This window comes from Camelus dromedarius, chromosome 4 (genome assembly GCF_036321535.1).
Source record: "Camelus dromedarius isolate mCamDro1 chromosome 4, mCamDro1.pat, whole genome shotgun sequence".
NCBI classification, from domain to species: Eukaryota; Metazoa; Chordata; class Mammalia; order Artiodactyla; family Camelidae; genus Camelus; species Camelus dromedarius.
Window position 1 is genome coordinate 31,211,638 of NC_087439.1, and position 19,521 is coordinate 31,231,158.

Consider the following 19,521-nt stretch of genomic DNA (forward strand, 5'->3'; position numbering starts at 1 on the left):
CAGGTTTGATTACATGTTTAAATTAGAATTTCCAAATTTGCTTTAAAAGCAAAAGGAAATAATTCATAAGAGTAAATTTAAACATTGCCACCAGTTACATATCTAGACTACCTGAGAGAGATGCTAGTCGCATACAAAAAAAGTTTCTGAAGAAAACTACTGCAAACTTTCTTAGAAGCTTAGAATTTTAACAAGTAACTGAAACAGAAGTTATAGAAATAGCAATACTTACCCTTACTACAGACTATGCCCTCCTGTGTTTTTCAGTCTTGTCTATTCCATTTTGTTTCACTTTTTAAAAAATGGAATACAACCTACTAGATTGATTTATAACCCACTAACAAGTCATAGCCTACAGTTGAGAAAAGTATGCATTAAGCAAAATGTATGGTAGCCTCCAGTCTCATATTCTATGATAAGGATCCAATTTGGAGACTGTTGGTTTGCAAACTGGCTCCCTGTATGTGGAGGGCAAGGAGAGAATGAAGAAAGAGGCAGAGCACTCCCAACTGATAGGTGGCAGGTTTAATAAACAAAGGAACTTACATACGAGGCTTGTCTTGGGCAGTCACAAGACAAGTAGATATCCACACCTGCCCACCAGAACCTTACAAGTTTATTTAGGCCTTAGCTGAGTTCAGTAACATATACCGTCCAGATGGTTTCAACAACACATTGCTCTCTCAAGGCTGCGTCCTTGAAAATAGCTCTCACTGAGGGAACAGTGGGCAGAACATACATTCCAAGGACAGAGGAGTGGGTGAGGAGCCTGAGTTTCCCGGGTCCAGCTCCAGAGTCACATGGCAGCCACATCCTCTCAATGACCTCCTTCCAGCAAGACTCAAAGGGTCCACACTGTTTGCTCCCCCTAAAATTCCCCAGTGCTAGAGTTACCCAGAACTGGAAAGGAGAAGCCCATGTAAGCAATACTAGACTGCCACTAGGCCAAATACTCACATCACTTATGTTGAAGGCATTGACCCTGGCTTGAATAAACTGAGGCACATCGGGGTCCATCGTGTACTTGTGCTTCACTTTCTCTCCTTCCACCTTGTAGTTCAACTGAAAATAAAGGAGGCGGCGTGCAAATCGCATGAGCTGACATAATGAAAGCTTCATCAAGCACACATTTCTTTAAAAAGGATGGCTATTGTTTGTGCTTTTCCACTTACAAGGCAAACACCTACACGATCACACAGAGGGAGTGTTAGTAGACATAGCCATTCACTCATTCCACCCATATTTATTGGGCAGCACTGGGGGCCAATAGGCAGGGTGGTAGGTTTTGTCTTTGAAGTGATAAAAAGGCAGACTCATCCTCTTGGAGCTTATAGTCCAATAGAGGAGACAGAATAAACCTGTAAACTGTAAGACAGAACTAGAATTGGTGATGTGTTGTAAATTAAATCACTTAAGGGGGTCAGCAAAGGCTTTCCAAAAGGGTACATTTATGCCCAAACTTGAAGAAAGGAGAGAGGTCATGGCAGAAGAAGAGCATTCAGGGTCCTGGGCATGGGAAGCACGTGGCCAGCTTGAGGGACTGAAGGCAGCCCAGTCAAGGGCTGGAATGAGCTGAGGGGGTCCTGGGGGGATTAGACAGGAGGGAGAGTAGGCCACAGAGCTGAGGGCCCTGTCAACCAAGTTAACAAGTTGAGATTTTATTTTAAGTTCAAGGAGAAGTTACTAGGGGGTTTTAAGTATAAGAGAGACGTGATTTATGTTTTAAGATAGTCTTTTTGGTTGTCGTGTGTGACCCCAGGCAGGAAGTCCAGATAACAGATTACTGTAGTTGTCCACGTGAGAGATATAAAAGCTGGAGTTGGGGTTGGTGGCAGCTGAAAGACAGAGAAGTGCTCCAACAGGATGGCTGTGAGATTGGGAAAGCTAACTCAGGGGATGTATTGCACGTGAGGGTTCACACAGGGAGGTGTTAGTGGTGACTCCCCCCTTTCGGGCTTGAGTAGCCAGGTAATAACCAGGTAGACACTGATGGCATTTACTGGGAAGAGGAAAACTTAGTATTGTGAGGGTAGGGTTTTCCTAACTGGAAAAATACAAGAAGTGACACCTCAGTCAGTGCAAAAGAAATTAGATTTTACACCATTTAGTACCACTAGAATAGAATTAATCTTGAAACATTTGTGGTAATGTCAGACTGGTCTGAGAAATGAAATCCACAGATAATCCCCAGATCTGAGCGAAAGAATGCATTCTCCACTTTTGAATATGTGGGGCTAGAAACCCAGAAAAGTCTTCTCTTCTTTGCTCTTTATTTACCACTCTCTTTCTGGTGGAGGGATCTTAACAGAACTCTGAAATTACCAAGTGAGGTGAAGAACTGAGCATTGTAATACCTGTGACTAAGAAAAACGGTCCAGACAGAGCTGGGCTCAGAAAGGTGATTCTGAAAGTAAACTGCTTAACTCCTCCTCAGAGGTCTCTCTCAGAATATTGGGCTATTTATTTTGCAAGGGGATTAGGATACTATGCCATCTCTTCATGTAGTTAAGTAGAACTCTTGCAACTCAGAGCAATAAATACCTTGGCCTACAGTTCAAAGTCACAGATGACAATAGTAATTTTATTTCATGTGTATAATGTAGGGATCTGCTTATGAATAACACAGACTTTCCACATCTGGAAAATAAAGCAAACTTGGAACATCTTCCTTCTCCCCTCCCTGTTCTCCTTAAGTTCCAAGTTGCTTCAAAAGTAAAACCTTTTGAATATACCTCTGAAAGCAGTCGATTTGCTAACATAGATGCACTCTCATGAACCAAATTAAGAAGGATGGTGGAGTGCCTGGGTCATGGGAGCTACTCATGGACAAAACCTTTTGAAGGGAAACCACTTACATCACTTAGCTGCTTTGTGTTGTGCTGAGCCAAAACCATGCCCATGGAATCGGGCACACTTGTGAACTTGATGGTGTCCGGGTGCTGTCGGTACTTTCTCTCATTTAGTGCATTGCCTGCTTTCTTGGCCTTCTCAACCTCCAGAGATCCGAGAGGGATCCAGCCAATGCCCTTGAAGAAGTTGTTGTACTCGTCTTTATATACATTCTGTAAAAGAGTAATCTCATTTGAGGAGATATCCAAGAGCATACTCAAGGGATGTGTCTGAAGTCTGCAATTCTATCGAGAGGGAATGAGGAGCATGCCTGTGTCTGTACCAGAGCTTTTGGCTTTATCTGTCACCAAGATTCTTACCCAGAATTTGATCATAAGAGAAAGCTGTTTTGTTGTTAGAGTGCATTATACATTCTAGGACAGAATCTAGGCCACATATTCCCATAGGTACTGCTGAAAAATAAATGTATCTCTTTTGACAATAAATTGGGCTTTCCTTTTGATTTCACTAGAAACTCTATAACCTTTGAATTTCACCTATGCTGTCCACCTAGGCTATTCCATCTCAGTTGGAGAGAGACATTTTCATTGAGCAACAATAAATGAACACCATTTCTTCCCTTTAACAAGGATGATTCTTACAAAAATCTGGCTTCTGCAGTAGGAAATGCCCTGAATATTGAACACCCTCCCCATGCAGCTCTCCATGAGTCATGCTGCAATCACAATGCCTTCCTGGTTCATTTTAGATGACTCATTACTTAGATTTACATGCATGAGAGTGTGAACTTCAGTTAAAAAAAAAGAAATTTACTTAGTTCAGAAAGAATAGAGAATGCTCCTATTTCACATTATATGTATCACAGTTGAAGCAGACCTACCAGAAGCAACCATTTCCTCTTGTTGAGAACCAAGGTGGCTTATGCACTTAGTGGAATATGGCTTTATCTCTGATCCATAAGTTAATAAAGACCGTATCAATGACTACAACAGGAGCACAGAAAGCCCGTAAGACACAGCTTGTCTACCAAGACTTTCAGTGATGATTGTTTATTTTAAAGTACATTTTTTAAAAAAAATCTTATTGTATTGTGAAGTCTGCTAAAATAGGAAGAAATGATCACCCCTTTGGTGCCAACATCTCTGGCTCCATTATGTTATATATACTCACTTCACTCTGAATTTGATTCATGTTCCTGGCATGCTCAAGACTCAGGGCATCAGGTAGGTATGTGTAATGATGTATCGGCTGCTTGTAGTTGACATTGGTGGCAACATCCTGGGCCATCTTCGCAGCTGTAATGCTAACCATGTCCCTGGGGGTATGGTAGCTGGTTTTGGTGTTTTCATAGTTCTTCTTGTATTCATGATCGGACTGCAACTTTGCCACATTCATATAGTGCACCAGCTTGGGATCATCCTGGAGGCTTCTAAAACCCACTTGCTTTCCCTTTGCCTTCTCATAAGCTTCCTTGTATTTATACTGCAGAGGCAGAATTAAGTTAGCAAAGTCCTAGGCATTGGGAACATTAGGTGAAGCAACTCTATTCATACACAAAAGCATTCAGAATACTGTGACTTACTGAAAGATTGTACAAGAAATGCAAACCACACCCCTGTCCCTCAACCCCAGGAAGTTTAGAGTGGAAGCATTTATTTCCAGCACTGCCAGGTTACAAATGGGCATCATGATAAATTCAGGACCAGTTTCTTTTCTTTGCTATGAATCCTCTAGATGACTTGCAATTAGAACTTTAAAAGCCAACTGAATTTTCATACTTAGTATAAACATGACATATTTCAAAAAAAGACCGACATCTCTTGATTTTCCAGGGATGTGAATTTTCCTAATCCAATATGTTATTTCACATCATAGAATACTAGAAATTATTGAGAAAACCGTTCATTTTCTGTTCTGCTTGGCCCAGTGATAAGTGCACAGCAGATGCAGGATAAACTCTAAAGAACTCTACATGCAAGACATTTATACTCGGGTTTCCTTAGGGTAGGGGATGGAAAATATTACTATGTTTGTTGCCTCAGCTTGACCTAATATGGCTAAGACAAAAACCCTCTTCTTTTCAAGTGGCGTCAACTTGGATGCTGCATGGGCAGGTAGCTGGGCTTGCATCGAACCCCAGCTCTCAGCAGCTGCTCTCCAAGCTCACTGCTGAAGCACCTGCAGAAGAACTAAGGGAACTACATAGTAAGGTCAGGAACCACTGAGGGCTTTCCCCATCAGTAAAAACCTGACTGTAGAAGCTCTGCTCTCCAAGGTCTCTCACTGCTGAAGTCAGCAATGGGGTGTGGACTGAACTATACAGTTGGTAACAGATCAAAACCTCCACTTTTATATAAGAGAATTCAAATCCACACAAATTCTGCAGACTCTCTGCTCCTGCCATTCAAGCACCAATTTATAAACAAGAGTTTAGCAGGCAGAAGAATTACGAAGTATTTCTAGGCATATTAGGAAAAGTTCCATGTAAGGGCAAAAAACAAACAAACAAAAAGAAAATGTCATATTTCAGGCTGTCACTTCCTCCTTAACCTAGAAATGTATTACATAGTGACGTGCAAAGCTTTGAGGAACACGTTTTCAGCACCATCCCTACATGGAAGACTGTAGAATTCTTATACTCATATCTTCCACATGGTCTGTACACATAGGTGGTTTTTCCCTTCTCTTTTCTCAAACCAAGGTTGTAGCCCCTGGAATAGTGTGTGATGTTGAAATTTACAGGGTATGCATACTTTTGAAAATTTTGTTTTTCAATGATGGGTGAAGTGTAAGTGTCTACTTTTTCTGTAACAGATGAAATGGGCATCAATTTACATAAGTCAAAATTACATTCTAGAAAAGTAGGCTTTTTCCCATTTGGTTTATAAAATCTGTACATTTTACATAATGTCTTTTCAATCTTCTTAATGCAATTATAATGCAGCCAGTTATCTGAATTTAACGTGTTAGTGTCAGTCAGGGTGTTCTCCCTGAAAATAAATGTGGGCTGTCATGGAAATGTGTCAGGGAAGGTAATTTGTGCTATGAATCAGGGGAGAAAACCGCTGTCTGATTTATGACAGCTCTACCAACTGGGGTCAACTGAAAAGAATCACAAAACATTGAGATAGTGACAGGTTTTCAAAACAAAATTTTGTGGAAAATTTGAAAGTCATTAATTCAATGTATTGTTTTCAATGTGGTATCACTTAAACAAGCACACATTTGATTACTTTTTAAAAAGGCAATCACCCAGATTTCTCCTAAAGCTTTTACTCACATCACTGGCAATGTTTCTTGATGCTTTAGCTGCAGTGATGGGTATAGCATCACCGAGCACGTTGTTGCCCTTGGCTATTAAATCATGCCAGTCTCGTTTATAACAGACCTGGGATGGAAAAGGAGAAAGGATGTCAGCATGCTGTGGAGTAATCAGCTGAGGTGATTCCTCAGCTGCTGGGATTTTGTTCTTTTCCAAATATAAGCTAAAAGAATCTCCTATAGCACACACTGTTTTAAGAAATCACATTACTTGTAAATCAACTGTACTTCAATTAAAAAAAAAAGTCATGTTAGCAAAATGTCACACTTTGTGTAGCATGAAATCATTAAAATCGGCACTAGTCATTCACCCAACTCCAATCTGGGCACACACTGAAGAGGGATATTGAGAAACTGGAGTGCATCCAGAGGAGAGAAATAAAGGTTTTGGAAACCATGGTATGTGAGGACCAACTGGAGAAAATGAAGTTGTTCTGTCTTATAAAAGGAAGGTCAAGGGAAGACCTGGTGGTTAGCTTTAGAGATCTTAAGGTTGTTGTTTTAAAAAGGGGGGGGGGCTTTATTTATTCTTATTTTTCTGGGGGATAAAAACTGCCTCCATGAGTAAAACTAGGAAAACTAGGGTAATAGAGGTTGAGCTCTACACAAAGAAGAATGCTATACCCTTTAGAGCTGTCCTATACTTGAAAAGGCCAGCCCACAGGGCACAGAACCACCCGCATGGGATGTGCTGTAATTGGGGCTCTGTGGAAAACGGACCTAAGTAATTATCAAAACCCCATTATCTTTCAAAATTCTATTATTCTATCATCAGGTCTGGATTTCACACCCCATCAAATCCCCTACTTACATCACTTATATTGTAAGCATTGCACTTGGCCTGGAGAAACTGAGGAAGATCAGGACTCATAGTATATTTATGTTTCACATCTTCGCCTTTAGCTTTGTATAAGACCTGCAACGCACAGTCACAAAAATAAAATGCACCATGGGTGGTAGAAAAAGGAAAATACACTAATTACACGCTTAAAGGAGCTATTCCTAGCAGAATCCCCCACTATTTCTATTGTTTAGAATTATCAAAGGCATTTTCCTACTTTAAGAAACTCAAGAATCTCATTATATTTAGGAAGACCCAACAGCTCAGTACTGAAAGAGAGAAAAAAAATCCTTAAGAAAATAGAAATCATTGCTTGCCAGAGATGAATAAAAAATGAGTTCAAATATGAAACCTTAGCATGAGTAACAGAATTCACCAAAGCCAAAAAGTTCATTTTTTGCTAGTGGAGTAAATAGTTCATAAAATCTTGGAGATTTTGTCTGTTTGTTTTAATTTCTTAGTTTTAGAGGGAAAATGGTAGTTAGAATGAGTCTTTCAATTCTGCTAAAAACTTTCCAATTATAATTGTATCAGTAGACGCACACAATAATTTCCTCATGATATGAAGGTGCTCATATGTAAATCCAGCATACATAAAAGGTTTATCATTTCATATTTACTCTATTTTGTTATTTTAAAGTTGTCTGAAAGATATCAGAGTGCATGAAGTAGAAATCATATTGTATCCTCCTCTTGTTAATGAAAAAGAAAGAAATTGCTTAATTTCTAAAACTAAAATAGAATTGAAATCCCAAGTAGATTTTTCAGTCTCTTGATTGTCATTTGCCTTATATCTCTCCATCTCCCTAGATGGAACATCATATGTAAACTGGTGTGTATGTATCACAAGTAAAATCTGAAATGGCTGATAACTAAATGAACCCCCAAACACTGAATAATTTCTTCTAGGAGTCCAAGAGCTATCTTCACTTCACTGCCTTTAGAAACCATCTCTAAGCATTTATAGAATCTCGTAACTTTACCTGCTAAACATCTCCCTTCTCACTGCTACTGCCCGAGTTAAGTCCAAATAAGGCTTCTGTTGAATTTCTGTAACAGCTTCCTAATTCACTTCCTTGCCTTCAATCTCTTCCCCTCTCCAATATAGTCTCCGGACTTTTTGCTAGTTATCTTTTAAAACAGACCTTATCATGCAACTCCATGGATTAAAAATCTTCAGTGCTTCCCCTTACCTCCCCCGTAATATCCAGAGTATAAATGAGCATGCAAACCCCTCAACGGTTGGGTTGTAATCCTTCATCCTTCACTATCCTTCCATTCATTATTTCTTGGTCATCATTATGTTTTTCCTTTTGCCAGGGATGTGGCCTTCCCTTACTTGCCAGGGAAGCTCTGGCAGGCAGCAAGCCCCTCCCCTGTACTTAGCACAAGCCTCTCCTGTAGCATTCAGCTCTCCAAGTGGCCATGCTGTTTCTGCCCATGCCTTTGTCTTATTCTCGTTCCTCTAACTTCCTTTTACCCTATATCACACTCATCCTCATCTATTTCATCTTGATCCCATCAGCACATAATACAGTGCGCCTGGCACATGGAAGGTATTTAAAAACATTCATTCAATGAATTAATGAATGAATGCTTTTGAAGTCCCTTTAACTCTTCCATACACCAAACTTTCCTTTAGACCTGACATTAGCCATTTAGACACTGCTCAGGGAAACAATATACTAACAATATACTAATCAATATAGTAGGCAGGCAAACAATATACTAATCTCCACCAAGACATAAGTAAAGAAAGGTCTCTATAATAATCATGAATGATGATTCTGAGGAGCAAAATTGTATTTCATGTGTATTTCCCTGTATTAATATTTCATATATGAAAAGTAAATATGAGCAACTTAATGCAGAATTGAATATGGTGAATTTGCTGCAATAAGGTGTCTAGGATTTAAGCTTAAGTTTTGCTTGTGTGTGTGTAGTACTAGGGTAGAACTTTTTGCACTGTGCCACATTTATCCAATAACACAGTATTTCCAGGCAGTTAAAAAGGAAGATATTTTAAAAAAGAAGGTAAAAAGCAAGATAGAAGACAAAGGAAATGTTGTACCCACATTAAAAATAATTGTAGTTATTATTTTTAAATAAAATACAGTAATAATTTTAAAAGGAAAAGATATTGGCTCAGAGAATAAAAATGATTTGTTAAGCCTCCCTCCATCATTTGCACCCTTTGTCTTTTTGCACTCACATCACTGACTTGCTGTGTATTCTGTTTTGCCTGGACCATAACTGGGGAGTCCACGATGCTGGTAAATTTGAGGGTATCTGGATGTTGCCTGTACTTCTTTTCATTCAGGGCATCACCCGCCTTTTTAACTTTTTCTGCCTCCAGACTGCCAAGAGGTATCCAACCGATGCCTTTCATCCAGGTGTTGTAGTCTTCCTTATAGGCATTCTACAGCAAAAGGGGAAGAGAGGAGTGAGTGCCCCAGGTGGTGGGTGCTCGCTCACACAGGTTCTCACACGCCTTACAGGGGGACCATCCTGTAGAGTAATGGCCACTTACATCACTCTGTATGTGCATCATGTTTTTACACAACTCCAGGTCCATGGCGTCAGGCAGGTAGGTGTAATGATGGAGCAAATGCTTATAGTTGACATTGCTGGCGACATCTTGAGCCTTCTTAGCTGCCACAACGTTGAACATATCATGGGGCGTGTTGTGTTTGGTCTTTGTCTTCTCATAGTCTTTTTTATACTCTCGGTCCGACTGTCTCTTGGCCACATTCATATAATGAACCAGTTTAGGATCATCCTGGAGGCTTTGGAAGCCAATCATTTTCCCTTTGGCTTTTTCATAATCTTTTTTGTAATGAACCTATTGGGAACAAAAGTGGGCATACTTTTTAATGTAGTTATGAAGATTTTACCAAACAATGAGATGTATTTGAGGCAACTGAACTTCCTAGAAATTACTTTAATAATCAATTAGATATTTGCTTGTATATGTTTAAAATGTAGCCTGGTAAAATTAAATGTTATTTAGAGCCCATTTGGTTGTCTGCAGTTGCTTCTGCTATGATAGAGATTGGGGTGGGGATGTTACTATAATTCATATCAGTGACAAAGTAAAATAAGTTCCTTTCCATTTTAGACAATGATAAAGCCAAATGACCAATTACATTGTGCTTCTAAAGCCAAATAGCTGGCTATTTTATTGGTGGTGGTGGTGGGAGGAGGAGGAAGAGGGGGAAGAGGGGGGAAGGGGAGGAGGATAAGAAGGAAGAAGGAAGGAGGGAGGAAGGAGGAGGAGGAGGAGAAGAAGGAGGAGAAGAGGAGGAGGGGGAGGGCGAGGGGGAAGAGGAGGGGGAGGAGGAGGGGGAGAAGGAGGGAGAGGAGGGAGAGGAGGGAGAGGAGGGAGAGGAGGGAGAGGAGGGAGAGGAGGGAGAGGAGGGAGAAGAATTTTAGTAGCAATAGTACAATTTTAATGAATCTTTGGATATTCAGAGGGAGAGCCAAGACCAGTAGTGTGTAACACCAATTGGCTCTGAACAATAAAATGGGGAGAACTGAACTTTCTTGGGGAAACCTGGGAAGAAGTCCAGGAAAGTGAGAAGCAGGAATGTGAGGGAAGGTCTGTGTGCATGTCAGGGTTGGGTGGCTAGAGGGGGACCCACAGAGAAAGGGTATCAGTGAGAAATTCTGGAGCAGGGCTTTTAGGATGGCAGACACTTATTATTCAATTGTAATGTATTTACATTGTTGCAATGTCAATGTCATTTCAAACAATCTATAAAGTTGTGCTTAGGATGTGTGAGGGAAGCCAAAAGGAAGGGACTGTGTTCCATCTCTGGATCATATGGAGCAGAGAGAGGAGTAAATCCAGGGGAAGAGAGCCCAGGTGAGCCAGAGCAAAACCACTGTGGAGCCAGAGTTGATCAAAAAAATGAAAACCTCAGAGACTGCGCAGCAATGAAGGGGAAGGCATCCCACTTCCTACAGGACAACAGGAGGGGTCTTGAGTCAATTTTATTTAAATCTCAAAGAGCAAAGTGACTTCCATTCACATCTGAGTTGAAGCAAGATAGGAAAAGAAACAAAAGTCTCAACTTTAATGGATCCTAATGACTGACTCTTAGGGGCTCTGACACTTGAAGTCCACTCATCAGTCTACAGAAGCAATGAAGTAAAAACAGAGCTAAGGAATGAGGGGTTTCCTATAAATTAAGCCAGCTTTGAGATAAACGTCTGCCATCAGGAGGTTATTATGACTTAGATAGCAAGTAACTTCTTTATTTCTGCAAAAGGATTAATATGAATTATTATGTCCTGCAGAAATACAGATGAGAATTTTAAATTAGGGGGCTTGATTATCAGAACATATTAGAAAAGGTTAGGCAAATCCTTATCCCTATGAAAATTCAGGTCTGTTTCCAAACAGTTTCAGCTTGACCTGCCTCCAGTCAGGGTCAGCACACATGGTGACTTCTTGATAGCAAGCCCACCTGCCCACATTTTCTGGTTACAAACAAGTGACCACTAGCTGGACTTACGTCACTGGCCGCCTGCCGGGCAGCTTTGGCGGCTTTAATGGGAATTGCATCAGTTCTCAGGTCATATCCCTTCTTGCTCAAATCTTTCAAGTCTGCTTTGTATATATTCTGAAAGAAAAAATGTCATTTGAATATAACTCAGACCACACTTAGAAAAGGTTTAGCCCTCAATGAGCATCTGAGCCCACGTGCACACCTCACTGATATTGTAGGCATTCACTTTAGCCTGAATGAATTGGGGCAGGTCTGCCGGCAGGCTGTATTTGTGAATAATTTTCTCTCCTTTGGCTTTGTAGGCGACCTGGAAGAGAAAAAAATGCATAAACCAACAAACAGATAAATAAAGTATGGGAAAGGGTTTAATGGCACAGGAAAATAATTTCAGAGCAGATCACGTGGCACAGAGGTGTTTTTTATGGAAGACATTCTCTATGCCAACCCCATATTCACCTGAAAATATCTGTAGGCATTTAAGGTCTCTTACACAATTGCATAGGGTCTGATCTTAGTGCGGGTCCAGCCTTGGCAAAAGTCCCTCGGTATGCCCTAAGAACCTCCAGGCTTAGGTAGGGGGACCTACCTAACAGCCCAGGGAGGTGACCCAATGACAATGTTAACCTGCAGATGCTTTCCTGAGCATAGGAAAAGTTACCAGGGGGGGATTCACCAACTACCTACATTATACTTTATGGGAGATTAAAGGGACTTAGGGGTAGTTTTTACTAAACACATTTTTATCTCAGCTCTGACTTAAAACGTAACTCCTCCATGAGATGCAGTGCCTATATTCACTTTCCTGATCTTTCCTAGAAATAGGCTTGTGTTTCTGGTCATCAAGAAAAGCCTCTCTTACCTTTTCCTTGGAAAGCAGCGCCCAGTCACTAACAGGACAGTCAGCACAATAAACATAATCTTCTAAAGAAATGACCTAGGTGTGCTTTATTAATGAAAAGCTGGGGAATTACACAGTTGTTCATATAACTGAGTCTCTTTAGACAGCATATAGTAAGTCCAGGTGATCATTACATTTGGAATACAAACGTACTTGTATTAGTTAACATTCATCAAAATACAGAGAGAATTAACACTTACATCACTCCTCTGGGCCTGGTTAATTTTTGACTGTACTATAATCGGAGCATCTTCAATCGAAGTAAACTTGAGAGTGTCTGGATGTTGGCGGTATTTCTTCTGTTTGGTGAATTAAAAAGAAAAAAAAATTACTTTCACCAAAGACTAATATATCAAAATCTTTTAAATTTATTTTGGAGGGACAAGAATTTTTCCTGATTTTAAAATGTAAAACTACTAGCTTCTTTATTGGCTTGGGGGGAAAAGATGAATACAATACAAAAGCCAGCATTTTAAAAAACTGTTTTAATTTTGGATTGTTTGGGGTAGTACAGACCAATACAACTTTCAGGAACCAGACGTTACTCTCCTAATTTCTTGCTTATGATGTGAAAGAGGGTACCGTCAGCTCAGCAGAATCCTAAAACATCACCAAGTTTTCTAAAGGATTAACAGAAAAGCACACAAGGACTTTGCATGACACTAACAAGCTCCCAGGGATGTCATTTTCCCTGTCACCCCATCAGCAACTGAAGTTGTCCTGTTGAGGGAGGAGAACTGGAGAACTAGGGTGGGCAACAGCTATGGATTATTAATAAGAAGGGGAGGACTGTTGCTTTGCAAGCCTTAATGTGGTTAGTATGTAAGTTCTCATTAAAGTACTGAGGAGATACAGGAGAGGCGACAGTAGATGTCTCAGCTGGGAGCTGGTGACATGAGCTACTCGTACTCCTATATTCTTCTCCTTGTTCTCTTCCTCTGTGCATATTATACACCCCTCTTTTGTGTACAGAGCAGCATTCCTCTTCCAACATCAGACTTCTCAACACTACCAACCCAGAAGACTTTTTCTGAAAGATCTCTGGAGTAGAGAAAGTGACCTCTGACCCTCCTTTATGTCGTCTAACTTCCTGGATGGTGGAGTCACCTGATAGTAGTGGGGATGTTCAGTTGTTGTCAGAGGAGGGACTGTTTTAAGAGCCCCAAGATCACCATTGTTTTCTTCCTTAGACTGAATGATAACTTATCCACTAATTCAAAGTCATTGTGAATATAGCATAGGGCATATAATACTTCAAAGAAAATTTCTATAATAGTCATTATATGCATTATTCACAATTGCCAAATATTGGAAAAATCCACATGCCCACCAACTGAACAACCAAAATGTGATATTGCCATACAAAAGAATACTATTCACTAATGAAAAGGAATGTATTACAGGTACATGTAGAAATATGATGAATCTCAAAAACATTATGCTAAGTGAAAGAATCTTGATACAAAAGAAATTTCTAGAAAAGGCAAAATTATAGAGACAGAAAGCAGACTAATGGTTGCCTGGGGTTGAAAATGGGAGTGGGAATTTTTTTGAGGAAACTTTTTGGGGTACTAGTGGCATCTTAAAATTCAGTTGTGGGGATGGCTATACAACTGTATGAATTTATTAAAACTTGTCAAGGTGAAATACATGAATCTTCTGGTATGCAAATTATACCTCAATAAAGTTGTTAAAATATTTCTATCATGATTGGTTAACTTAAATGACTTCGGTGATGTAAAGAGGTATGCTTATCTACAGATAATTCATGCACTTGATAAATTTGGTTGGTTTTTTGTTTGTTTGTTTGTTTGTTTACTTCAGCAATAATTTTAGAGAATGAACCAGTGAAGGATGCACTTCCCACGGTTTGGGGGGGTGGTTTAACACGACACCTTCACAAATCTGTCTCTGACTCTCAGAGACATGATGGCTTTACCTCATTCAGAATGTCTGAAGCTCGCTTTGCCTTTTCCATTTCTAAGGACCCAAAAGGTACCCAGCCACACCCTTTCATCCAGCTGTTGTAGTCAGCTTTGTATTCCACCTAAAACACCAAGAGAAAGGTTACATTTCTTTACTCAACATCATCCATATTTGTAAAATTATTAACAATTTACCCAAGAGAATGCTTTTAAGATTTCTGACCACTTTCCTTACTCCAGACATTAAGGTTAGTTTAAACATTTCCTTGGGGAGAGATTTTAACGGTCCTTAGGTTTTCACTGTTCATTCTAGTTGGCATGTATTCCACTTCATCCTTATTTCCAAAGTATGTGGAATTATAATTCCAATCAAGAAATGCTAAATTCAAAGAATAAGTGAAATTGTTATATTCAGACTATCAAATGTGAGATATTTTCTCACTAGAACACTAAATATATTGTTTCTATAGTCAAATTAGGACTGAAGGTCATACTGAAGGTGGATAATTTTGCTCACTTTCTATTAGATAAGACTTGATAGTTGTTATTTGTATTAAGTGTTTGCACACATTGCCCTTCAGGTGTAATGGTCAGTTTAGGAGTGTCTCTACATTGGCTAACAATGCCCTTTAAAATAGTCATGTTCATTAATTTGCTAATGGAGATCAGTTATCATTTGGAATTGGTCCTACTTAGGGGAGTTACTTGATGCTATTAAAATAATTAGCTACTCTAGTTGTCTGGCTATATGTGATACCTGACATGTACATTCTAGATACAAAATTCAAGTCATTGTTCTTTAGTATGGACCTTTTCACTAGAACGAAAAATCAAGAAACCATTTGGTTCCTTGTCTTTGAAAAACTTGTGATCTTTTTGGAGGAAGGAACAGCAAAATGAAACAGATAAGAATGCGTAAAATAGAATTATTAGTGATGGGAATGTAAAATTGTGTAGCTGCTGTGGAAAATAGTATAGTGGTCCCCCCTCCCCCAAATTAAAAATAGAACTACCGTACCATCTAGCGATTCTACTTCTGGGTATATACTCAAAAGAATTGAAAGCAGGGTCCCAAAGATATTCATACGCCCATGTTCATTGTAGCATTATTCACAACAGCCAAAAGATGGAAGCAACCCAAATGTCCACTGACAGATAAATGGATAAACCAAATGTGGTAGACACGTACAATGGAATATTACTCAGCCACAAAAGGAAGGAAACTCTGACACACACTACAACATGGATGAACCTTGAGGACATTATGCTAAGTGAAATAAGCCAGTCACAAAAAGAAAAACACTGTATGATTCCATTTATATGAGGTCTTTAGAGTAGTCCAACTCAGAGACAAAAAGTAAAGAGGAAAAAGAAATGGGCAGTTGCTTAATGTGTACCAAGTTTTCAGCTTTACAAGATGAAAAATTTCTGGAGGTTGGTTGCACAACACTGTGAATGGAATTAACTACTACTGAACTGTCCACTTAAAAATGGTAAAGATGGCAAATTTTATGTTATATGTATTTTATCATTTGAAAAAAACAGAATTATTAGGATAAAGTGTTCAATTGTGTAGCTCAGATAAATTGACGTGCCCAAGGATGTTCTGATCTGCAGAAAAAACCCAGCTATTGTAAACCCCAGCTTTAAATAATAGGACATTTTATTTTTGGATAAGATAGCAATCTATACAAAAAATACTGATAACGATGAATGTGGTGATTATGATAGTGATGATTATGATAGTGGTGATAATGATAACATCACCATGGTTTTGAGAATTCACCGGGGCCTGGCACCGTGCTAAGAGTATTTTGAATGCATTTAAATACTCAAAACAATTCTTTTGTTTTATTCCAATTTTACAATGAGGACTCTAAACTCAGCAACACTGATAACTTTCCCAAAAGGAAACAGTGATGGTGTGCCTGCCAGACCCAGGTCTCTCTAACTCTAAATAGTATGCACTTATAGACCCCAAGGATCATTATTCCATTACATACTTACTACATACAGATGACAATGCAGACATTTCTGAGAACTGCCAAAAATATCACTCAGCTTAGAAATCCTTTTTGGAGGGTGGGGGGTATAGCTCAGTGGTAGAGCACATGCTTAGAATGCATAAGGTCCTGGGTTCAATCCCCAGTAGGTCCATTAAAAAAAAAGAAGAAATTCTTTTCAGTTTCTACCTTAAAAAGAGGAAATAGAGAAAGTCTGACTACTCACATCACTCTGCAGTGCATAAGCCTTCTTGGCAAGGTCCACGTTGACGCTGTCAGGAGGGTAGCTATAACTGTGTAAGGGGTGTTTATAGTCCACGTCACTGGCAATTGCCTGAGATTTCTTAGCTTGAGTGACTTGGAGCATATCAAGAGGTGCCGTGTAGATAGTTTTTGACTTTTCATAGTCTTTACGATATTCATGCTGTGAATAGAACATTATCATTTATTAGCATGAATCTTCAATGGGTTTCCAGAAAAGAACTGAGATCTCTCATAGACAATAAATATGAGTTAGAGAAACAAACCCAAACATCTGATTTGTTATTTATTTCCTAAAATTTGATCATATATTCCACATCACTGAAGCTCCTCCGCCCCCACTCATATATGGACAGATCTTCTAAAATCTTTTCTTAGATCAAAGAGGAACTGTCAGATATCAGGAATGGGCCACAGCTTCTGCTTCAGCCAGTTACTATTTTGTTTTAAAACAAGGTTTTTCAAAGACCACTGACTAGTATTATTCCTACTAAGGCAATCTAACTTTTGAAGAGTTTTTCCACTAAAGTACTTTTTAAATTGTCAAATATCATATGACAATCATTTCATACTTCTGATTTTGTAAAATGACTACTTCATAAGTAGAGCTGTACACTTGACTTCTTGAGGTTTCTAAAGTCATCTTTAAATTAAATAGTTACTGATTTTTCAACCAGACTATTCTACTTTTGACAACAGATAAGCCCCACTGAGAATCCCAAAGGTTTTTTCATACTAAGTTTAATTTTGGTAACAATTTAAAAGAAGCTTCAGATTGGAGCAGTTATAAGACCTCAAAGGAGAAAAGCTGCCCCTGTGTACAGTGTTCTTATAAACCAAATGTCCTGACTGAGCCTCGGAAGGCACTTTCATTGGCTGGTTTTCTGGAATGGTTAGACAGGATGCTAATTAGGTCAAAGTCCCAGCTTCATCATGTCTGCTCACCAATTACCCTAACAGAGAGAAGAATTCAGACCCAGTGCCTTTAGGAAACTTCTAAACCCATTAGATCTCCCTGTAATCACGTAAGAACTAAAGACAGTGACCCAAGCTATCAAGTATAAGTGTGTATCATAAATCTCCTGTACAAATTCCTTTTGCAAATAGTCTGATCTTTTAGCTTTCCTAGAGAATGTAATCTTCCTTCTAATATATTTAACTGGAAGGAGATGGACCAAAGATAATCCTTAGGGAATCCATGAATTCTCTGAAAGTCAGGCAAAAGTCATTTTAAAAAGTCCATTTTTCTAAAGGGATGGTCCAAATCTATCAGATTCTCAAAGGGGCCTAAAATCAATGGAATATTTTTCTTGGACCTAGGCCAATATTAATTACTAAAGTTAATAAAGAGTAATGTTAGCTAAACTTAGATTTTTATCTCTGACTCATGATTTTCTTCCAAAATACACTTTTTTAAAACATTTTTTTTACTGAGTTATAGTCATTTTACAATGCTGTGTCAAATTCCAGTGTATCATAATTTTAAAAGTTATTTTTCAATTAGAAAATATCAAAATGTCTTGATCTTTTCCAAAAGGTATTGAGAATTACAATCAATGTTCTATTAAATATGAACATACAGGTTTTTCAAAGTGAAATGGAGATCAAATACAAATCATTAATTTCCCTCCTCAATCATGAGAGGTGCAAGAGCCTGGGAATCAGTCTACGTCTAAAGTTCTTCTCAGCTGCTTGTTGTTGTGAACCTGAGAGAGCCCATGGATACGGAACCCTTTCCCATCACTATCCTTGGGTGTGTTAACTAGAACATAGTCTTGAAAACAAGACAGAGTCACAAAAGCACTCACATCACTCTGGTTTTTGGCCGTCTTCAAAGAGTGCAGCATCTTGGGATCATCATTAATGCTGAGGGCTCCAATCATCTTCCCTTTGCTTTTCTCATAGCCTTTCTTGTACATCACCTGCAAAGACATCACACGTGCCAGATCCCACTCATCAGGAAGCATCGCTCAGGTCCCCCTGCCCAGGTGCCCAGGCCACACTCACATCACTAGTGTTCTTTGTGTTGGCTTTGGCTGCCAGCAGGGGAATGGCGTCCACTTTAATGTTGAACTTCTTAGCTTTGGTCTTCTCCCAGTCATGCTTATAAATATTCTGGACAGGAAAATTTCAGCATGAAAATGGTAAGAACAACATCTAACACAGATGAACTCAGTAAAAATTTAAAAACAGACTGAGAACCTGTATACGGAGACTTATTTTACCTATAAATAATATATTTACCAAATAGTAGTGTAGCTATTGATTTATGTATCATCCAGCTTCTCCCCATCCACCACAAAAGTGTAATATATTCCTTTCCAATGTTCTGGGAACTTTCTAAAGACTCTGCTATCTTGATGTACAAAGGATAATATAAAACGACAACCATGTGCAGAAAGTGAAGTATAACATTTACATGTGAGAGATCTTGTAAAACTTTAAGGATCAGCATATGTGGGAAGGGGCAGGGAGCATGATGATTGAAAGAATGTTTCTCACTGTAACAGAGACTGTGGGGAATGATATCTGATGGCTACCTAAGAGCCTTAAGAGAATTTAGGCCTTAGACGCTCCACTTAATGCTCTGCTAACAATCTCAATGGTTGTTTATTTGCATAACTCCTAATTTGGTCTTTTTAAAGCACCCACAACATTTCCTCTGCATGCATATATCGACATGGGTTTCTGTGGCTCTGGTACTCACATCGCTCAGGTTATAGGCATTGACTCTGTGTTGTATAAACTGTGGAGCATCTGCTGGTATGTTGCACTTGAACTTCTCACCTTCATGTTTTGCCTTGTAGTTCACCTGAAAAACAGTAAAGGATAGCCAAACAGTTCAGGACAGGGATTTCCTAGACTTTACATAGGAGAGTGTATATAGCTAAGTCATTATTAGAAAATGCTT

At 39.1% G+C, this 19,521-nt stretch overlaps 1 protein-coding gene and 1 non-coding gene across 13 annotated transcripts in view; one reads left to right on the forward strand and one right to left on the reverse strand.

Moving 5' to 3' along the window:
- Positions 1-19,521, reverse strand: part of NEB (nebulin) — a 215,406-nt gene that overhangs the window by 160,889 nt on the left and 34,996 nt on the right. For all 12 annotated transcript variants that reach the window (XM_064484770.1, XM_064484778.1, XM_064484776.1 and 9 more), the window contains exons 25-39: positions 19,318-19,422; positions 18,618-18,725; positions 18,419-18,532; positions 16,576-16,773; positions 14,361-14,468; positions 12,622-12,720; positions 11,726-11,830; positions 11,530-11,637; positions 9,543-9,854; positions 9,225-9,431; positions 6,983-7,087; positions 6,131-6,238; positions 4,021-4,332; positions 2,856-3,062; positions 958-1,062 (exon numbers count right to left, since the gene is read on the reverse strand). In XM_064484770.1, the coding sequence (XP_064340840.1) occupies positions 958-1,062; positions 2,856-3,062; positions 4,021-4,332; positions 6,131-6,238; positions 6,983-7,087; positions 9,225-9,431; positions 9,543-9,854; positions 11,530-11,637; positions 11,726-11,830; positions 12,622-12,720; positions 14,361-14,468; positions 16,576-16,773; positions 18,419-18,532; positions 18,618-18,725; positions 19,318-19,422 (2,301 nt within the window). The remainder of the gene's footprint in view (positions 1-957; positions 1,063-2,855; positions 3,063-4,020; positions 4,333-6,130; positions 6,239-6,982; positions 7,088-9,224; positions 9,432-9,542; positions 9,855-11,529; positions 11,638-11,725; positions 11,831-12,621; positions 12,721-14,360; positions 14,469-16,575; positions 16,774-18,418; positions 18,533-18,617; positions 18,726-19,317; positions 19,423-19,521) is intronic.
- On the forward strand, positions 16,435-16,503 carry TRNAS-AGA (transfer RNA serine (anticodon AGA)). The gene has a single exon. It is a non-coding gene; the product is annotated as a tRNA-Ser (tRNA).